Source organism: Pipistrellus kuhlii, unplaced genomic scaffold, assembly GCF_014108245.1.
Source record: "Pipistrellus kuhlii isolate mPipKuh1 unplaced genomic scaffold, mPipKuh1.p scaffold_m20_p_8, whole genome shotgun sequence".
NCBI classification, from domain to species: domain Eukaryota; kingdom Metazoa; phylum Chordata; class Mammalia; order Chiroptera; family Vespertilionidae; genus Pipistrellus; species Pipistrellus kuhlii.
This window is the reverse complement of record NW_023425584.1, coordinates 1999327-2019715: the sequence shown is the minus strand read 5'-3', so window position 1 is coordinate 2019715 and position 20389 is coordinate 1999327. Positions and strand designations below refer to the sequence as shown.

At 45.9% G+C, this 20389-nt stretch overlaps 1 protein-coding gene across 1 annotated transcript in view; it reads right to left on the bottom strand.

Annotated features, from left to right (window-relative positions):
* RSPH10B (radial spoke head 10 homolog B) overlaps positions 1–18928 on the bottom strand; it is a 29056-nt gene extending 10128 nt beyond the window's left edge. Inside the window, 13 exon segments of the mRNA XM_036424631.2 lie at positions 1474–1622; positions 1720–1799; positions 2805–2919; positions 3868–4057; positions 5130–5251; positions 5556–5715; positions 8137–8313; positions 10221–10341; positions 12016–12101; positions 14466–14639; positions 15460–15528; positions 16879–16954; positions 17611–18928. Coding sequence (XP_036280524.1) covers positions 1474–1622; positions 1720–1799; positions 2805–2919; positions 3868–4057; positions 5130–5251; positions 5556–5715; positions 8137–8313; positions 10221–10341; positions 12016–12101; positions 14466–14639; positions 15460–15528; positions 16879–16954; positions 17611–17861 — 1770 coding nt within the window. The 5' untranslated portion in view covers positions 17862–18928.
* Between the last annotated feature and the right edge of the window lie 1461 nt (positions 18929–20389).

Genomic DNA, 20389 nt, shown 5'->3' with positions numbered 1-20389 from the left:
ACCCTAACCATAACCCTTTCCTCCATTCTAACCCTAACCCTAACCCTCCCCTCCACCCTAACCCTAACCATAACCCTCCCCTCCACCCTAACCCTAACCCTAACCCTCCACTCTAGGAATGGTGAAAACCAGGTTTATGAACCCCAAGAGGTAGGACAAATCCTCTCTTGAAAAATTGTATATTAAGAGATCAATACCGAGCCCTTGCTGGTTGGGCTCAGTGGATAGAGCGTCAGCCTATGGACTGAAGGGACACGGGTTCCATACAGTCAAGGGTACATGTCCATGTTGCAGGTTCAATCCCCAGTAGGGGGCTTGCAGGAGGCAGCTGATCAATGAGTCTCTCATCATTGATGTTTCTATCTCTCTCTCCCTCTTCCTCTCTGAAGTCAATAAATAAATTTAAAAAAATCAGAGGTCAATATCAACAGATAATAATGTGAACAAAAAATAAAATAAAACACTTCATTTTTCCATTATCATTATACCCCACAAAACACAGGGTATCCACTGCATGGCCTCCCTTCAGGAAGGAAGAATATGGTAAGCAAAAAGAGGGGGAAATACAACAAACTTTCCTTTTCCTCTTGAGTTTTATAAATTATGCCTTGACAGTTGACGCAAAAATTATAACACTGTCAACCTAATTTAAAGAGGAAGTATCAATGATAAGCGGTAGGGTGAAGAGACATAAAGAGAAGCAGGGTTTCTGTATTAGCAAAGTGATGACACCAAGATGAAATTCTAAAAACTTCCAAGTGACCCACAGGAAGGCAAGGTAAAAGAAAGCAGAGAAATGAAAAACAGAACAAACAAAATAATTGAAAAATTAAATGGCAGACTTATGCCTAACTACATTAAAATGGTCTATCACCAATTAAAAGACAAATATTGGCGGATATTGCTGGTATGGATGTAAAATGGTCTGACCGCTCCAGAAAATATTTTGCCAGTTAAAAAATTTTAAAATATTTTTGCAAAACCCAACCACTACAATCTTGTGCATTTATCCCACCTCCTCCTTAAACGGCAAGTTCGGCATCGATAAAGGTACCGAAGGCCCCCATGGCACAGTCTCCTGCGTGGGTGCTCCGTTTCCACCCATCTGCTGCCACAGCCCCGTGGAATTACTCCTTTCTGCCCCAGGAGACCGGGAGACGTGGCTGTGAAGACCCATCCCAGAGCTTCACCTCACCGCTCACGCACCCTGGCTAGCATACGCTTCTTTTAATTAAAATATTTGCTTGCCCTGACCGATTTGGCTCAGTAGATAGAGCATTAGCCTGCAGACAGAAGGGACCCAGGTTCGATTCCAGTCAAGGGCATGTACCTTGGTTGTGGGCACATCCCCAGTAGGGGGTGTGCAGTAGGCAGCTAATGGATGTTTCTCTCTCATCGATGTTTCTAACTATCCCTCTCCCTTCTGTGTAAAAAATCAATAAAATATATTTTAAAATAAAACAATGTGCTTACTTTGAGCATCCAGAGGAAGTGCCGCATCTTCATGGTGGGCTCATGGGGTGGCATGGCGCTCGGCCTGCAGTGCGCCTTGTAGATCTCCCAGCACATGTCCGCGTAGTTCATCGAGTAGAGTGACTGCTGCTGCCCACTGAACAAACTGCCTAGAAACCCCACAGGAAGGCAAACACGTGAAACATGGTTACAACACGACACGCTGAATGAAGGCGCCAAGAAGAGTCCTGCTGGCTCTGTAGTTACCTTTCACGTAGCAGGCGTTGGGGTGAATGTTCTCAGTCATCAGCTTGGTGAAACACAGAAAGAGCGAGGGACTTCTGTGTCTGTGATTAAAAAGATACGGTTACGCCCCCCTCCAGGAGGAGGGCCGGATCCCCCTCTGTGGGCTCGGGAGCCGGCTTCTAACAGGCAGAGTATGGAGAGGAGAAATGGTGAGTGTTCGGGAGACAGCCTGCTGTCACCGTGTAAGCAGGTGGTCCAGGCTCACACCGCCAGCAATGAGACAGATGTCAGATTCCCTGATGGGATGGGACGGGAAGGGCAGCTCCCCTCCCCGATCTTCCGCAAAACCGTCAGGCTCGGCGTAAGGAGGGGGAAGCTCTGAGACCCAAACCGAAGGGTGTTTTATGTGGAATAGCTGGCCGATATTCTTCCACAGTGTCGAAGTCTGAGAAACTATCACAGGTGGTAGGGGACTTTACACAGTGTGGGATCCTGGGTTAAATCCCGGAACAATAAAGGGACAAGGTGGGGAAATGTGGGAAATCTAATCTGTATCATAAAAGGCTCTCCCTGTCGGGCGGGGTGCCGGCAGCGACCGCAGAGCGTGCGAGGCATGCGGGGCAGCGGACATGGGCCCGATGGCAGGCCAGGCCTAGGACCACACATGCGCACGATTTAATCGGAGCCTCTAGTGGAGTCTATGATTTACTTCATGGCACTGCAGCCATGTTAGTTCCTTAATTTCCATACGTACACCTTGATCCTGCAAGACGCTATTCGGGAAAGCGGTGAAGGGTATGCATGCCAATTTTGCTCTGAGAGAGACAGGAAGTTCTGGCCGAAAGTCAAGTTGGTTGTGACTCTTTCTGAATAAAACCCTGAGAGTTATTTGCAGTTCCTGAAACATGACGACTCACATCTGAAGAGTTCCACATTTAAAGCTCAAGTTGCAGGTTTGATCCCCAATCAGGGTGCAGACAGGAGACAACTGATCAGTTTCTCTCTCTCTCTCTCTCTCTCTCTCTGAAATCAATTTTTAAAAAAGAAAGAAAAGAGCACAAATGTAACTGCCTGCGTCCTCTCCCAGGGTCCAGAAGTAGACTTACTGGAATTCTTTGTGATGAATGTGGTAAGCCAGCTGCAGGAGATAATTCAGAAATATTCTCAAAAGTATTTTTGTAAATGGAGAATGAATCTCTTCAACTGGTATGCCACTGTATTCTAAAACAAGAAAGTTGGAGAGGATGATTAGTATTTTCTAAAATCTTCTCTTTTATTTTCTCCCGCTACACAATCCCAACTGAGAACTTTTCTTCCTAGAGAAAGCTCTGAACTGTACATTGCATCCACCTGACAATGAAGTCCCGCTCAAAAGATCTTTATCTAGTCACTTATACAAGAAGCTTTCAAGGTCTCGTGTCCCAGTGTGTTTCCAAGTTTTCTGAGCCTGATTTGATTAATGCTGATAATTCTAAATGGTCTCTAGGTCTATTTCAAACACTCAAATTTGAAGTAGTTATAATATTTTTCAAGGAGATAACTTGAGGCTTTCAGTCCTGCCTCCCAGAATTCAGCTGGGAGGAGTAACACCTTCAAAGTCACTAAATTTACTTCATGAGCTTTATAATTTGAAATTGAGACCAAGACCAAGACTATCTAAAGCCTTTTCTAGGCTTTTCTATGCCATCCCCCGACACCTTCTGCTTCTGACCCGACAATTTAGCATGTTTTTACTATAGACAAGAGGTAGGCACACTTGACAAGAGGTAGGCACACTTCTCTGCAGAAGGTCAGACAGTAAATACGTTAGGCTTTGTGGGCAAGTCTTTGCCACCACCACTCTGTTCTGGCGTTTTAGGGAGAAGCCGCTACAGACAACAGGTACAGAAATGGGCATAGCTGTGTTCCAATAAAACTTTATTTATAAAAACAGGCAGGGGGTCCCTGCTTTGCTGACCCTTCCGGCTGTAGATGGCCATGGTGTTGCTATCACATCACCAGATGCCTCTTCAAGTGCGTTTGAAGCACCTTGAGCAGAAAAAAGCCACGTGCTGATTTCTGCAACACCCATCCTGGCCTCTGCCTTCACCCCTCAGCATCTCCCAATGGGGTGACCAGATGGCACACTCCTCTCTGAACTGAACGGTGTGCCGGACCTGGAACACTCACCACTTAATACCCTGTCCATGTCGGCGAGAGTGATCTTATGGTGATGGAATTTGCAATCCTTCAGAAACCTCCAGAACTGGAGCTTCGTCATCAGAAAGGTGTTGTCCGGGGAGTGCTCACAGCCCAGGCTGCTGTAGAAGCTGTAGATCCTCCTTAGCTCCGTAATGTTTCTCAGGACAGCGTATTCCACCTGGAGGGAGAAAGCCACATCTATCTTCGTCTCTCCCGAGGAGAACGAAGCAGGAGAAACGCCCGTTTTCTCTATTCATGAGATGACACGTGGGAAGCAGGAGCATTTGCCTCTGGTCACTGTGAGGGCTCAGGGAGGACTGTATCCTCCCCACCTGACCCCATGCCAACAGCGTGCGGTTTCTGAGTGACAGGAGAAAACCTGCGGCCATCTGGACGAGGGGACCCCTTTCTTGGTGCTCGGGGCCAGCAGCCGGTATGCAAGGCCGCCATCACATCCTCTTGGCCACAGACAAACACCCCTCAGGAGCAGACATAACACTCCCAGACAACAGACCAGCAAATCCAATCTCGCAACGTCTTTAAAAATCGACCGTGTCCACACCAAGCGGGGTCTATCCTGGGACTGCAAGGCCAGTTCAACCTCTGAAAAGTCAGCCAGTGTAAGTCTCCGTATTGATAACTAAGAAGAAAGAGCGCCTGATCGCATCAACGCATTTGACAAAATGGGTTCCTGATGGGCACCCTCAGCAGACTGGGTGGGGGAAGGCATGGTGAGCGGGGGCACTGACAGAGGCGGGTTGTGGGGAGAGCTGGATGTCAGGGCCCCATTAACCAGTGACATTGACTGACAGCAAAGGCAGCCGTTCAGATGGCAAAGGGTCTGTACACAGCCAGGAGGCTACGGCTCGCTCCAGCTGAGATGAGAATGGTCCAGAACCGGCTCAGGAAAAGACACCCACCCTTGGACAAAATGATTCTGAGAACAGAAAATAAGACATATGATCCTGAGAAGACACCAGGTATACCCAAACGAGGGACAGTCTTCAGAGTAACAGACCAGCGCCCTTCAAAAGCCTCCAAGTCAGGAGAGCCGGAGGAGCCGCCCAGACTGGGGGAGGCCAAAGGAAGGGGACCAGGCTGGGTGGGCCCCGGAACGGAAGAGGCTTCAGGAGAGCTGCTGAAACACAAAGTCTACACCAGTGTCCATCAACTGTAATTGAAAAGTCAATTCTTTAAAAAAACATACTTAAGCCTAAATACAAATTTGTGACAGTGCGAAAGGTCCTTACCTGCTTCTTTTCCTCTGCTTGCTCCCCCTGAGGGTACATGTTTAGCAACAGAACGAGGTCTAGCTCGATGCTCGAGCCCAGCACAGACATGCTCTCGCTGCCGTTAAGCCTTCTGACAATCTCTAGCAAATGGAGGAAAACACTGGGGATAAATGGGACAGGCAATGGTGGCATTTTCCAGCACTATGCCAATTCCCCGAAGACGTGTGATACAAGGGCATTCCGAAACCCTAGCAAACAGACGGCATCGCACACCTGAAACCAGTGTAATTTCATTAACCCATGTCCCCCAGCACACTCAGGAAATGAGTCAATAGGCAGTCGCTCCAGGAAGCTTGTGCCTTCTGGGGTGGTGAGGGTGCTGTGCTGCGTGGAGCCTGGAGAATGAGGCCAATGAGCTCTCAGCCGGCAGGGGGCCCTCCCTACCGGCACTGGAAAGTGCTCTGGACCTGCTCCCAAGGTCAGGCGCTGCAGACGGGTCTTGGTATTGTAGTGATTCATCGTCGTCGAGTCTTGGAACCTCCGCTAAGTGGTCATTGGAAAAAGGGCCAATATACACGCGTCCGTTCTTCAAAGTTATCCGGCCCTGCAGATACAAAGGTAACTTTTGAAGTTTAGGGGAAAAGTTTCTTAGGAAGCCATTGGTTAATGTACATCAAAATCTTTCTCGAGAATTTGGAGTTTTGCCCTGGCCCACTTGGCTCAATGGTTAGAGAGTCAGCTCACAGTGGTGTCTCGAGTTCAATTACCAGTCAAGGGCATGTGCTTGGGGTGCAGTTTTGATCCATGGCCCCAGTTGGGGTGTGTATAGGAGGCAACCAATTGATAGGTCTCTCTGACATGATGCTTCTCTCCCTCTCCCTCTCTCCCTCTCTCCCTCTCTCTCTCTCTCTCTCTCTCTCTCTCTCTCTCTCTCTCTCTCTCTCTCTCTCCCCTCTTCTCCTCCTTCTGTCCCTCCCTTCTACTCTTTCTAAAAATCAATGGAGAAAAATATCCTTGGGTGAGGATTAACAAACAAACAAGTTGGGAGTTGGGAGTTTAAGATATGCACTTAGTCCACACATAATCAGGTTCCTAGACTCTCATGTCACTGCAGAAATCCTCCCTCTCCTCTCTTCTTGCTGTATCTGCCTCACAACCTCTCCCCAATTGTAAACACCCCTAGGTCACAGAATGTGTCTTATTAAACTATGCTAATGGCCAGCAGAGTGCCGTCACAGAAAAAGGACTCTTGGTATTTGTGAAACCCAGGCCAGTCATCAGTCTGATTCAGAGATGGGCAAATGACCCAATTCAGTTCAGTGAGCCTCAAGATGTTTGTGGAAAGCTTCTTGAAGAAAAGTTTCTGCTCTCTTTCTACTTAGTGTGAAATGTGGATGTGAAGGCAAGGACCACAGCAGCCATCTTGCAATCATGAGGGAGGAGCAGCATAAGGGTGAGACTGACATGGCAGGGGACATCATAGGTAGATAGGTAGATATTAGGTCTAGTAATAATTAATGTCGTTTTCTAATACTTTTTAAAATCAAATTTATTTAAACAATACAACAAAATTTAATCAACAATATAGTTGCCGTTGTTTTCTACTACTTGTGCCCAACGCTCAGGAAGCATTTTAATCCCTCTGTTGTAAAATTCTTGTGATTTTGATGCAAAAAAATCGGTCAATGCATTTTTGAGGCATTCTTCATCATTAAATTTTTTTCCAAGAAGAAAGTTTTGCAAAGAACGAAACAAATGGTAATCGGAAAGGGCAATATCAGGAGAATATGCAGGTTGAGGGAGAACTTCCCATTCCAACTGGCGCAGTTTTTCAGCAGTGATTCTTGTAGTATGCGGTTGTGCGTTATCGTGGTGAAGAATTACGCCCTTCCGATTAATCAGCGCGGGTTCTTTTTCTCTTAAAGCTTGGGCTAACCTTTCCATTTGGGCACTATACACTGCACTTGTAATGGTTTGGTTAGATGGTAAAAGTTCATAATGAAGAATTCCTTTAAAATTCCACCAAACACACATCACTTTTTTCGCATGCAAGTCAGGTTTTGGCGTGGGCTGCGGAGCCTCATTTTTGTCCAACCATTGAGGCCGCCTTTTCAAATTAACATACAGCACCCATTGTTCATCTCCGGTAACAATTTGCTCTAAAAACGGCAAATGGTTTTGACGAGAGAGGAGCGAACTGCAAATTGTGACTCTTTGATTACGGTTGTTGTCAGTCAACTTATGAGGAACCCATTTTCCAAACTTTTGGACTTTGCCAAGTGCACGCAATTGATTGGAAATTGTTTTTTGTGAACAATTTAAAGTTGTCGCAAGCTCTTGTTGGGTAATTTGAGGATTTTGCACCAAAAGAGCTTGAAGAGCTTCTTGATCAAAATTGGACACACGGCCTCGACCACTCTTGTCATCTAACAAAAAATTTCCCTCGCAAAATTTCTCAAACCAACGCTGGCATTTTCTGGCGCTAACTGCATCTTGACCAAGAGCACTACAGATGTTTTTTGCAGCCTCACTTGCTTTTCTTCCTAATTGGAACTCGTAAAGCATGCAGTGCCAAATATGCTCTTCATCCGCCATCTTCTTAGCCCTAGTTTTGCAACAAAAACCTAACCAAACACAAACTTTTTCAAGCAAAACTTGTTAATTGCACTTCACACGTTCTGTAGATACCACGTGTTTGAAGGTTATGTCACTACAAGTCAACGCCAAGCAAGATTTTAAACGAATGTTTAAAAACGACATTAATTATTACTAGACCCATAGATAAAACCTGGCAACAATAAGCTGCTGAATCAAACCAACATAGAACCCCATGTTATTTTTAATAATTTATTGAAGATTAAGCTAGATTTTCTACACACACACAACCTCTAGATATCAGGAAACTATGTTGGAATTATGTTTAAATTTGTGTAATCGTCTGAACAAAGCAGGAAGTTATCCCATGTGCTGTATTTTGAGTGCTTTACATAGTCTTTGAAATGTAACCTCACAGGTCTGCACTCACCATGCCATGTTTTTTATTGGAAACCCACTCCCCCTCATATATGGCTCCACTGGCGTAGTAAAACTTCCCGTGGCCATGACGACATCCATCTACAAAATTCCCTCTGTATTCGTTTCTCAAAGGATACTGGGTGTTGGGGACTCTCTTTAGAAACCATGTGTGTGTTCCTAAACCATTCTGAAAAGAAAGGAAATGCACATGAGACATGTTCAAGGTACTTCCTCCTCGTATTGAATCTGTTGACAATTAGGTAAAGGTTAAAAACAATGACTTGTTTGAAGGGGCAAAGAACATGGACTTCAGGGTCTCACAGAATTGGGTTCAGTCTCAGCTCAGCTCCTTCCTAACTAGCCTTCTGACATCAGGCAAATTATTGAAGCCTTTGTCTTTCATCTGTAAAATGGAAGTAATACTACTGTGCAGGTTGGGTGCAAAGACTGAAGATGGTGCATAGAAAGTGCCTGGCTTCATAGTGATTATTTTAGTTTTTATTTAATTTCTTTTTAACATGCAGATTGATAAAAATATGTGTGTGTGTGTGTGTGTGTGTGTGTGTATATCTATCTATCTATCTATCTATATATATATATATATATATCTCCCAGAGGTAACCTCGACTAAGCCCTAAACATGTATACACCTGGCAACAGAGTTTCGAAATATATGATGGATCTGAAAGGAGAAATAGACAAATCTTCAATTAAACTTGGGCACTTCAACACTCTCTTAGACATGAATAGAAATGTAGACAGAAAATGAGTAATGATCAGAAGATCTGGACAATAACGTTAATCTAGCTGACATCTGTGGACTATTCCACTCAACAAAAGCAGAATTACATCTAACATTCACCAAGACAGTCATTAATTGGGCCGTAAAATAAATATGTTTAAAAGAAATGCAATCAGCCGAAACTGGTTTGGCTCAGTGGATAGAGCATCAGCCTGCGGACTGAAAGGTCCCAGGTTCGATTCTGGTCAGGGGCATGTACCTGGGTTGCAAGCACATCCCCATTAGGGGGTGTGCAAGAGGCAGCTGGTCGATGTTTCTCTCTCATCGATGTTTCTAGCTCTCTATCCCTCTCTCTTCCTCTCTGTAAAAAATCAATAAAATATTTTTTTTAAAGAAAAAAAAAAGAAATGCAATCATACAAAGTGTATTCTTGGACTACAGTGGAATTAATAAACTATAAAATCAATGACAAAAAGCTTTCTGGAAAAATCTCCAAATATTTAGAAATGAAACAACATACTTCAAAATAATTTATAGGCTACAGAGTAAGTCATAGGGAAATTAAAAAACCTGTAGTATTAAATGCTTATATTAGAAAAGATGCAAAACTCTGGGGAGGAAGGGCATGTATCGAGTGTGTGGGGGAATTGGTAAGATATGTACGAATATAATATCTTAATTAAAAAAAAAAAAAAGAAAGTGACTAGAACTATTATCTGATTTTAGCAAAGTCCCTGGTTACCAGATTAATATGTTACAAGATATCATCAGAAAAACCCTAACAATATAAACTATATGAAATGAACCATAAAAAGTACATAGCTTCTGCCAAAACCGGTTTGGCTCAGTGGTAGAGCGTCGGTCTGCGGACTGAAAGGTCCCGGGTTCGATTCCGGTCGGGGGCATGTACATTGGTTGCGGGCACATCCCCGGTATGGGGTGTGCAGGAGGCAGCTGGTCGGTGTTTATCTCTCATCGACGTTTCTAGCTCTCTATCTCTCTCCCTTCCTCTCTGTAAAAAATCAATAAAAATATTTTTAAAAAGAAAAGAAAGTACATAGCATCTAATGTGTAAATAACAGCCTCAGTCCTCATAGATATTGTGTGCATTTTGCATTCACCAGTGGTAGAACAGAATCTAATTTGTGTGGAAGACCTTCTGAGCAAAGTAAATAGGAAAACAGCGTTACAAAAGTCTAGTTTAGACCAGGAAATTGTAAGTTGAGTTTCTAAATGTAGCAGAGTTTGAATTTCAGACTGCCGTACAACACCATACCAAATAACATATGTGCTGTGGATCAGCAGAGCGTCCACCTCTGGGTACACGCTGCTGAAACCAGCTGGCGGGGTACCTGGACACCATTCTCCCACTGACCACTGTACTCTTCGTTAATTGTCAGCCATTTCATAGTGCCTTCCCCATGGCGCACGTTGTTTTCCCACTGACCTTCGTATATATTTCCAGACTTGTAACTAGGACAAAAAACAAACACAAACACCTCACAACAATTCAAAGCAATCCATTATCTCATATACCTTTACCAAGACTTGCTCTTAAGACATTCTCCCTGTGCTCTTATGAAGAAATCCAACTCTCTCACTCATACAATCTACCCTGTATTTAAATTCAAAGAGTGGGTATGTGGTTGGTAAAGAAAAAAAAAAATCATCTTAAGAGGTAGAATAAATTACTTTATTAAACTATCTGATTATCTAATAGTAACAAAGTGAATAAGGGCAGTCATTTTAAATCCTTTTTTTAAAATATATTTTTATTGATTTCAGAGAGGAAGGGAAATGGAGAAAGCAATAGAAACATCAATGTTAAGAGAGAAGCATCGATCAGCTGCCTCCTGCCTGCCCCACATTGGAAATCAAGCCCACAACCTGGGCATGTGCTCTGAGAGGGAATTGAACCATGACCTCCTGGCTCATAGGTCCACGCTCAACCACGGAGTAGCACCAGTGGGCCTAAATTTTTAAAAATAATTCCCTGGCCACAGCTGCTCTGGCTCAGTGGGTAGAGGATTGGCCCACGGATTGAAGGATCCCAGGTTCGATTCCAGACAAGAGCGCGTACCTTGGTTGCAGGCTTAATCTCCTTTCCCCAGGGCCCATGTGGGAGGCAACCAATCAATGTGTCTCTTTCACATCAATGTTTCTCTTTCTCTCTGTCTCTCCCCCTCCCTTCCACTCCCTCTAAAAATCAATGGAAAGCCCTGGCCGGTTTGGTTCAGTGGATGGAGCATCAGTCTGCAGACTGAAGGGTCCCGGGTTTAATTCCAGTCAAGTGCATGTACCTTGGTTGTGGGCACATCCCCAGTAGGAGGTATGCAGGAGGCAGCTGATCCGTGTTTCTCTCTCGATGTTTCTGACTCTATCCTTCCTCCTTCCTCTCTGTAAAAAAAATCGATAAAATATAAAAAAATTTAAAAAATAAAAGTCAGCCGGGACCGGTTTGGCTCAATGGATAAAGCGTCAGCTTAAGGACTGAAGGGTACCGGGTACGATTCTGGTCAAGGGCATGTACCTTGGTTGCGAGCATATCCCCAGTGGGGGGTGTGCAAGGGGCAGCTGATTGATGACTCTCTCTCATCGATGTTTCTAATGCTCTATCCCTCTACCTTCCTCTCTGTACAAAATCAATAAAATATATTTTAAATAAATAAATAAATAAATAAATAAATAAATAAATATCAATGGAAAAATATGCTTGGGTGAGGATCAATAACAATAATAATAATAATAATTTCCTGAAGTATTATAATTAAGTGATATTTTCCCCATAAACATTTTTACTTTATCAGCTCAATCTAAAAATCAAGCAAATGTGCCAACATTCATCAGAAAATGTAACCTGTATCACGGAGATCCATGACTAACACAGAGAACAAAGAAAGGCCATTTTTACAAACTGAAGTAAAACAGAATGATGGGACACATTTAATATGGCACCTTTCTACATTTTCTGTAGAACATGTTCCTTACTATGGGGTTATGTTTGGGTTCACTGGAATACTCCGCCTGCTTCTATAGCAAATGCATTCCCTGGGGTTTCCGCCCCTTACCTTTACAGAGCCTTGGTGGGCACCCTCAGGCCCCGCACGCTTTGCACCCAGACCCAGAAGGAGGAGGGGTGACACCTACTGTCTTATCCCCCAGCCTTTTTTGATGTTGTGAACCCAGTCCCCCTCGTAGCAAGAGGTGCCCTCCTCATTGTAATAAATGGAGCCCTGAAAGAAATAATATCATTTTTTTTAAAAATCAAGTTTCATAAGACAATGGTTTCTTATAGGTAAAGGTAAGAATATACTCTATAAATTTAAGGAGCCTAAACTATACCGAAGTCAAACATCACACGTAAGCAAGACATACAATCTGTGACACATTTCTGTTTCGTAGTCAAGACTATAGTCAAATGTCGGCCAAGGGAGGATAAGATAATGTCGCAAACCAGTTACTCCTTATTAGCAAAGGGCCCCTCGAGGGCATGAACATTCCTCGAGATCAGTATACTCATTACCTTCATAACTTTCAGGCAGATATGTGCCTAAAGAAACCCTGTTTTGCCCTAAGCAGTTTTGCTCAGTAGTTAGAGCGTTGGCTTGTGGACTGAAGGGTCCCAGGTTCGATTACAGTCAATGGAATATACTTCAGTTGCGGGCACATCCCCAGTAGGGGCTTTGCAAGAGGCAGCTGATCAATGTTTCTCTCTCATCCATGTTTCTTTTCTTTTTCTTTTTTTATATTTTATTGATTTTTCTTACAGATAGGAAGGGAGATGGATAGAGAGCTAGAAACATTGATGAGAGAAAACATCGACCAGCTGCCTCTTGCACACCCCCTATTGGGGATGCGACCGCAACCAATGTATATGCCCTTGACCGGAATCGAACCTGGGACCTTTCAGTCTGCAGACCGACGCTCTACCGCTGAGCCAAACTGGTTTCGGCTCATCGATGTTTTTAACTCTCTACCCCTCTCCCTTCCTCTCTGTAAAAAATCAATAAAATATATATTTTTAAAAGAAATCCTGTTTGTCACCTAAGTGAACAGTAGCGCCTTTCATATAACTGAAGGTCACTCACTTATGTAGCAAACCGTTTTTTCCTTATCCATTTGGACACCTTCCTTAGCTCACTCTAGGGTAGGGGTGTCGAAGTCAATCAGAGAAGGGGCCAAAATCTAAAATCCAGCCTAAATCGCGGGCCGAATGGTTTACTGAACAGTCATAAACTGTCATTGTGATGGAAACGCAGCGGAGTGCAGTGATGACAGCGCGGTGCGGGCCACATTGCAAGGCCTGGCGGGACGGATTTGGCCCGCGGGCCTTGTGTTTGACACATGTGCTCTAGGGGATGGCCAAGGGGCAAGGTATTTGGATCTACACTGAGTGGCCTCAGCTTGCTTGCTTGTTCACTGGTATGAGTGCGTGCGTGTGTGCGTGTGCGTATGTGTGTGTGCGCACGTGCTTTTTCTATCTTCCTCATTGTCAAGCTAACTTGTTTCTTCTTGCAGCCATTCAGGTGCCTCAGGGGAGAACCTCCAACATATCCCAAGTGATCTGCAAAGAGCTAAAACCAAGCCAAACAACACAACCGAACAGTCCAAACCCAGTAAAGTGTGGATTACAATGGTAAACTTTTTTCTTGTGACATTTTCTAAAAACACTGCTGCAGTATTTTATTGTCCCACACAGAAGAAAACAGCCGTGCCAAAAACAGCCATCTTGCTTAAAAGTGAACAGAACCTGCACTGCAGGTGTGGGTGTAAATGGTGTGGCCACTGCGGGAAACAGCTTGGTGGTTTTACAAACATTAAAAAAACAAGGGACCACGTGACTGAGTGATTCCTCTCCCAGATATGTACCCCACAGATCTGAAGACAAGCCTGCATACACTCATAGCAGCACTACTCGCAAACGCCCAGCAGCAGGCGTATGGATAAACCAACCGTGGTTCATCCTCACAGTGGGACGTCCTTCAGCCAAACAAAGGAGAGAAGTACCCACACAGGATGAACCTCAGAAGCATGATGCTGAGTGAAAGAAGCCAGACACAACAGGTATGTTTCTACTTCATACAAAACGTCCAGAATAGATAAACCCATAGAAACAGAAAGCACATTGTTGAGACTAGGGGGGGGCACAGTGGAAGGGGGCTCTGGAGCAACTACCTAATGGTTTTGTTTTCTTTTGGGACAAGAAAGAGGTTGTGGCCAAAACTGGTTTGGCTCAATGGACAGAGCGTCAGCTTGGGGACTGAAGGGTCCCGGGTTTGATTCCGGTCAAGGGCATGTACCTTGGTTGCAGGCATATCCCCAGTGGGGAGTGTGCAAGAGGCAGCTGATTGATGACTCTCTCTCATCGATGTATCTAACTATCTCACTCCCTTCCTCTCTGTAAAAAATCAATAAAATATATTTTAAAAAAAAAAAAGGAAAAAAAAAAGAAAGAGGTTGTGTTTGCACAACCTTGAGAATGTACTAAATGCCACTGACTTGCTCACTCTAAAATGGTTTCTCTCCTGGGGTGTGAATTTCACCCCAATAAACACACATCCCAGGCACAGAGGGCCATCCGCGGCTGCCTCACCCACCTTCCCGTGCCTCTTGCCCTGGCACCAGTGGCCGATGTAGGACACGGGTTGCGTGCTGCACTTGAACACACCAAAGCCATTGCGCATGCCGTTGATCACTTCTCCTTCGTAGGTGCTGCCATCCGGCCACGTGTACTTGCCTCGGTTCATGGGGATGTTTTTCACAAAGTCCCCCTGAGGCAAAAAGGCCAAAAGAGTCAGCAAGCAGGCAGGGAGCGATTTCTGAGCTTGGGGGGGGGGGGGACGCGGTGGCAGGGGTGGTGGTGTCTGAGACACATCCTCGACTACCCATCTATACCTGCCTCTCCTCCCATGGAAACAGGCAACTACCCCCAGCTCCCACCCCTCCCCCCTTCCTTCACTACCCAGCCCGTCCGCCCTCACCGGGCGCCTCCCCTGGTAGAAGCCACGGCAGGAGAATGCAGCTGGAAGGCTGTGTGCAGTCTGAGCCCCAAGCAGCAAGCAGGGGGGACACCGGCCACGGGAACATGGATTCTAGGAACCCACCCCGAAGGAGGCTGTGAGTGGGAGTGGACACCCGATTCCTCTCTTGGAGGGCACTTTGGTTCTGGCACATGATTTAAAAATGCATCCTCCCCTCAGCCCAGCAAGACGGGTGAGGAGAGTTGCCCATAACGGAGCACAAGCAGCCAGCGGAAACAGGGATGGCTGCATGGAAGGCTGCAGTTCGATCTGGAAGCAACGAACAGACAGAGGAGAGCGTATAATAAACTGTAAAAGGCAGAAGCCCAGGTCACCCAAGTGTGCTGTTCTTGCACAGAACACAGAACCTCCCAGAACGAGTGACACTGCTAACAATACCACAGGGTCCCGGGCGGTGACCAGTTACTTTTCACCTACGTTCTTTGGTTCTGTGGGTTCCTTTAATCCATCTGCTGAATTACCTTTATGAAAGTAGTATGTTTCATTGTAGAAACCTGACCATTCAGTCTCATAATTATAGTTTAGAACTACGACATAGTCTATGCTTTACCTCATATTTCACTCCATCGGCCCAAATGTAAGTCCCTTGTCCATGCATGAGTCCTTCTGAAAACATACCCTGCAAACAGAAGGACGGCAAACCCCTGGGACCAGTCCCTGATGTCACACGACAGCTTCCTCCCCCGTCACCCGCACCAGCACGACCGTGCTTGTCCACACAGAACCCGCTTTGAGCCGGCATCCATCCTGCTCTAAGACGGGTCTGAGGAGGGGCCCGAACAAATCCATTCCCTAGAGCTTCCACCAGGCAGGCAGCCTGGGCAGTTGTTAAACGGGAGCCTGAATTCAATCTGTGTCTGCATTTTGAGAGTTTTGGTGACGTAGGAAATTGAACATGTTGTATGCAAAATGGGAAAAATTCGGGGAACTAAAACTCATGCCTGTGGCCTCAAACACAAAAATGTGTGACCCTATAATAATCACATATTTCTCTGCTAACCTGAATGAAAGAATGAATAAATGAATGAATGCCCTCACTTAATAAAGGCAAAAAGTGAAAATGCCCCCAAAGTATCCAACAACAATGGCACAGCTGAAGTGGACACTACGCCATGTTTAAGTATTATTATGGAAGAGGGAACAGGGAGCTAGTGTTTGATAGGCTAGGAGTTTGTTTGGGATGGTGAACCAATTCTGGAACCGGACAGAGTGAAGTGTGTATAGCCTGCTGAGTGCACTTAATGCCACTGAATCGGACACTACAAATGGTTGAAATGATATTTTATGTTATATATGTTCAACACAATGAAACAATTTGAGTTATGAAATTATGTAGCAATACAAAGTGAAAAAAGATACAAGATGTTATGTACAAAACGAATATGCCAAGCCCTGGCTCAGTGAGTTGGAGCATCGGTTCCATACACCAAAAGGTTGTGGGTTCGATTCTCAGTCAGGGCACATACCTAGGTTGCAGACTCAATCCTTGGTCAGGGTGTAGGAGGCAACCAGTCAATGTTTCTCTCCCACGTCGATGTTTCTCTCCGCCCCCCCCCCCCTAATTCCTCTCTAAAATAAACAAACATATCCTCAGGTGAGGATAAAAATTTTTTTTTTAATTTTTAATGAATATTCCCAGGTGAAAACACTGATACATCCATTCAAGAAATGAAAGGAACACAGCAAATTAAAAACATTTATGGCAAGAGGATGATGATACTGGCCTTTATTCCTCATTCTTTACTGTAGTGACCTTAATGTTTGTATCATAAATAAAGATCAATAAAAGGACTATTTCAGTTGTGCTGAGCCATGTTTTTACCTTAAAATATGGAGACAGTGTTTAAAATAAAATCAGCAGTCAGGACTTCCAGGTTGTTTTGGAGAATCAGTGTGTTTGTCTGGTGCACATCTGAAACTATCACCACCCCACGCCCTCCTCCCTGCCCAGCCCGGATGTGTCACTCGCCTGGTAGGTGCAGCCTCCCTGGAAGACAGCAAAGCCTTCTCCCTCATAGAGTCCATGGACTTTCTCCCCTTCATAGCTACAGAGAAACGAGATTCAAGGTCATGACCTGAGTGAACCCACGTGACAGGGGGTTAAGATACATAATTAACGTGAATGAAGAAGCACTTGTCACATTTATTCACCCAATAAACACTCCCCGAGGGCCGCAGGATGCTTGTCCCTCCTACACGCCAGGCCAAGAACTGAACTGTGTTCACTGAGGACAGACAATAAACAGGAAACAAAGGAACAAGAAAATTCCAGCCGAGACCGGTTTGGCTCAGTGGACAGAGCGTCGGCCTGCGGACTGAGAGGTCCCAGGTTCGATTCCAGTCAAGGGCATGTACCTTGGTTGCGGGCACATCCCCAGTAGGGGTGGTGCAGGAGGCAGCCGATCGATGATTCTCTTTTTTTTTTTTTTTTTTTTAAGAAAATTCCATATCGAGTTCAGTTTTTGGGAAAGAAGTAACCAGGGAGGAGGCTACTGTATACAGTCAGTCAGGGTGGAAGCCTTTCAGAGGACAGGAGCGTTGTACTTAGACCTAAAGGGTCCGAGACAGAACATCCATTAGAAAAACGCCGGGAAGAGGACCCCAGTGAGAGGGAACAGCCAATGCAAAGGCCCCGAGGTGGGAGAGAGCCTGAGACCTCAAGCTCAGCAGAGAGGAGAGCTGCACAGCCCAGTAAGATCACCTTTCGATGATGAGGTTGGTCAGAATGGGGTCTTCGTACTGAAACGTGTCTTCCGCCTGCTGATTCTCATTTCTGGACCCCCTTTTGGATCCAGGTTCGCTTTGACCCAACTGTGGGGCGATGATTGGGGACACTACTTGTCGAGCAGAATTGCCGTCTTGCTTGGAAAGCTCTGGATTGTCGATGAGAGATGAGGGGGAGTGGGCAGCTTTATCCACCTTTTTGTCTGTTTTTCTCTTTTCTCTCACCATGGCCTTTATTTAAGTATCCGATTCCTTTGAGAGCTGTTGGAGCTTTACGTGGAAAGATAAAAATTATGTCTCTACAGACTTGAGGGTTTCACTCTATAGCTGAAGTGTTAGCTTTATATAACCCAATGCCATTACCGTTCTCCTAAAAGTGTGAAAAATTACAATAGGCATTACCAGTCTATAAAAATAATATAGCCTCAATGTTACGTTGGTTGTTCCTAGATATTTTTTAAATTGGAACCACTGTTGACAAATAGTGTCCCAGGAAGGGTAATCCTGTCCGTGAAAAATGGCTGCCTAACCTGAGGTCTAGCATGCTGCCAGCCCATGCTGTGAACGCCTGTCTCCTGTGGTCAAGTGCGCAGAGCCAATCCCGGCTCCCAGGTCCCCCTGCCCAGATGTGTGTTCTTGAGGAAGTTACTTCATGTCCTTCTGCCCCAGATACCAAATAGGAATAATGGCACCTTGTTTCCTTATAAGAATTAAATAAATCGATGCAGGAAACATTTCCAAAGTATGGGAAAGGGCACACGACCAGTGAAGGAGTGATGATCTCATGTCACTTTCCTGTGTTGGAACTTGCAGTCACTGGCCCCTTACTCCCTGTGCCAGGACTACCACTGGCTGAGCGAGCATCCTCTAAGCAAGCCAGAAACAGGGTGTCAAGGTCGAGCTGAGGGGTACGACACTGAGCCCTAGTGTCTGTGGCCCTCTAAAACCGGCCCCACCGAAAGCATCCCAGTCCTGGAGTACCAGGCACCATCCCTCCTAGTGTGCCCAGAGGGTACAGGGGGTGCCCTGCGCACTCTGCTGCCTGGAGGGCGTCGTCTGAACCTCCCCTGCCCCCACCTCTAGCACGTACAGTCCTGCTTCTTCTCTCCATTCAAAGCTCCCCTCGCCCTAGCCGGACTGGCTCAGTGGATAGAGCACCAGCCTGCCAGCTGACGGGTCTCGATTTGATTTCAGGTCAATCCCTGCAGGCTCAACGCCTGGCCCTGGTCCGGGGTGCGGATGGTGGGAGGTGGGGGCACCCAATCTGTGTGTCTTCTCACATTGATGTACTTATATCTCTGTCTCCCCTCCTCCTTCTCCTCTCTATAAACCAATAGAGAAATATCCTCAGGTGAGGAGTAACAACAGATGAATTACTCTTTTAAAAACAAATCACTCTCGCCGAAACCGGTTTGGCTCAGTGGATAGAGCGTCAGCCTGCAGACTGAAAGGTCCCAGGTTTGATTCCAGTCAAGGGCATGTACCTTGGTTGCAGGCACATCCCCAGTGGGAGTTGTGCAGAAGGCAGCCCATCGATGTTTCTAGCTCTCTCTCTCCCTTTCTCTCTGTAAAAAATCAATAAAAAATATATATATACATTTAAAAAATCACTCTGTCTCCACCCAACCCCATTACTGTCTTCTCAGCTAAGCTAGCTGCTCACATCTGAACTCGGACAGGCTTTTCCTATACAGGCTTTCTGGTCCCACAGCAGTGAAATCTGAACGACAGGCAAGTTCCTCTCTCCTGACGTGATTCTCATTAATCTTTTCCTGTTCTCCCTGCCTAGACACCGTGTTCTCATAACTGTTTATTCTTTCCCGAGGCAGCATAAAAGGAGCGCGTTCCTCGCGGGGGTCCCTTAGCTGGCTGCCCTTCCCCAAGGCCCTCCTCGCCCACCACGCACCGGCTCGGCTCCGTTAGGCGGTTAAGCCCTCACAAGGCCTGGGGCGCTGGGAGCTCTCCTGGGGTGCTCCCTGGGCTCGGACACCAGGCCCACCAGGTGAGCACTGCTCACCGCGGCTCTGCGAGTCCAGGCCAGACCCGCCTCCAGGCAACAGCAAGCCCCGCCCCACCCCGCCCCGCCCTTAAAGGGGCCGAGCTTCCTAAAAGCACAAGTTCTCTGCCCTTTTCGCTCCAGGTCAGGGGGCAATCTGGAGCTGGATGCACCTGACCTGGGTTCTCCCACCTCTGCTAATTGCCCCATGACCTCTCTCACCCTTCCTCTTCCCCAAAACAGAATAATTAACTCAGGTGTTAGTTTTTCTTTGCGCTGTAAACAAATCACACAAACTTGTCTAGGGGCTTAAAGCAACACAAATTTATCATCTTACCTTTCTGTAAGTTAGGCGTCCAACTGGGCCGGTTCCTTCTGGCAGCTGCAGGGAGAATCTGTTTTCTCACCTCCAGAGTCTGCCTTCCTACATCTTCCAAGTCAGTGGCTGCCTCTCCCAGGTTCCCCACGTGTAAGTCATGGGATAGACTGGGCCCACCCAGCCAAGGCAAGATAGGTCCTCCACCTCTCAGCTCATTTCTTACTCACATCTACAAAACCCCATATTCCAGGGCCTGGAGTTAGGACATGGCATCTTTGAGGCCAGAAACCCCAATTTGCAGAGTTCTCAAAAACATTAAATAAGGCCCTGCAGACAGGCCACCAGCCTGAGCATGGCACAGTAACTGGCAATACTTATTCCTTGGCTGTCCCATTACAGCGAAGAATGAATTCTAAGTTTTGGAATGGAAGCCCTCTCTCC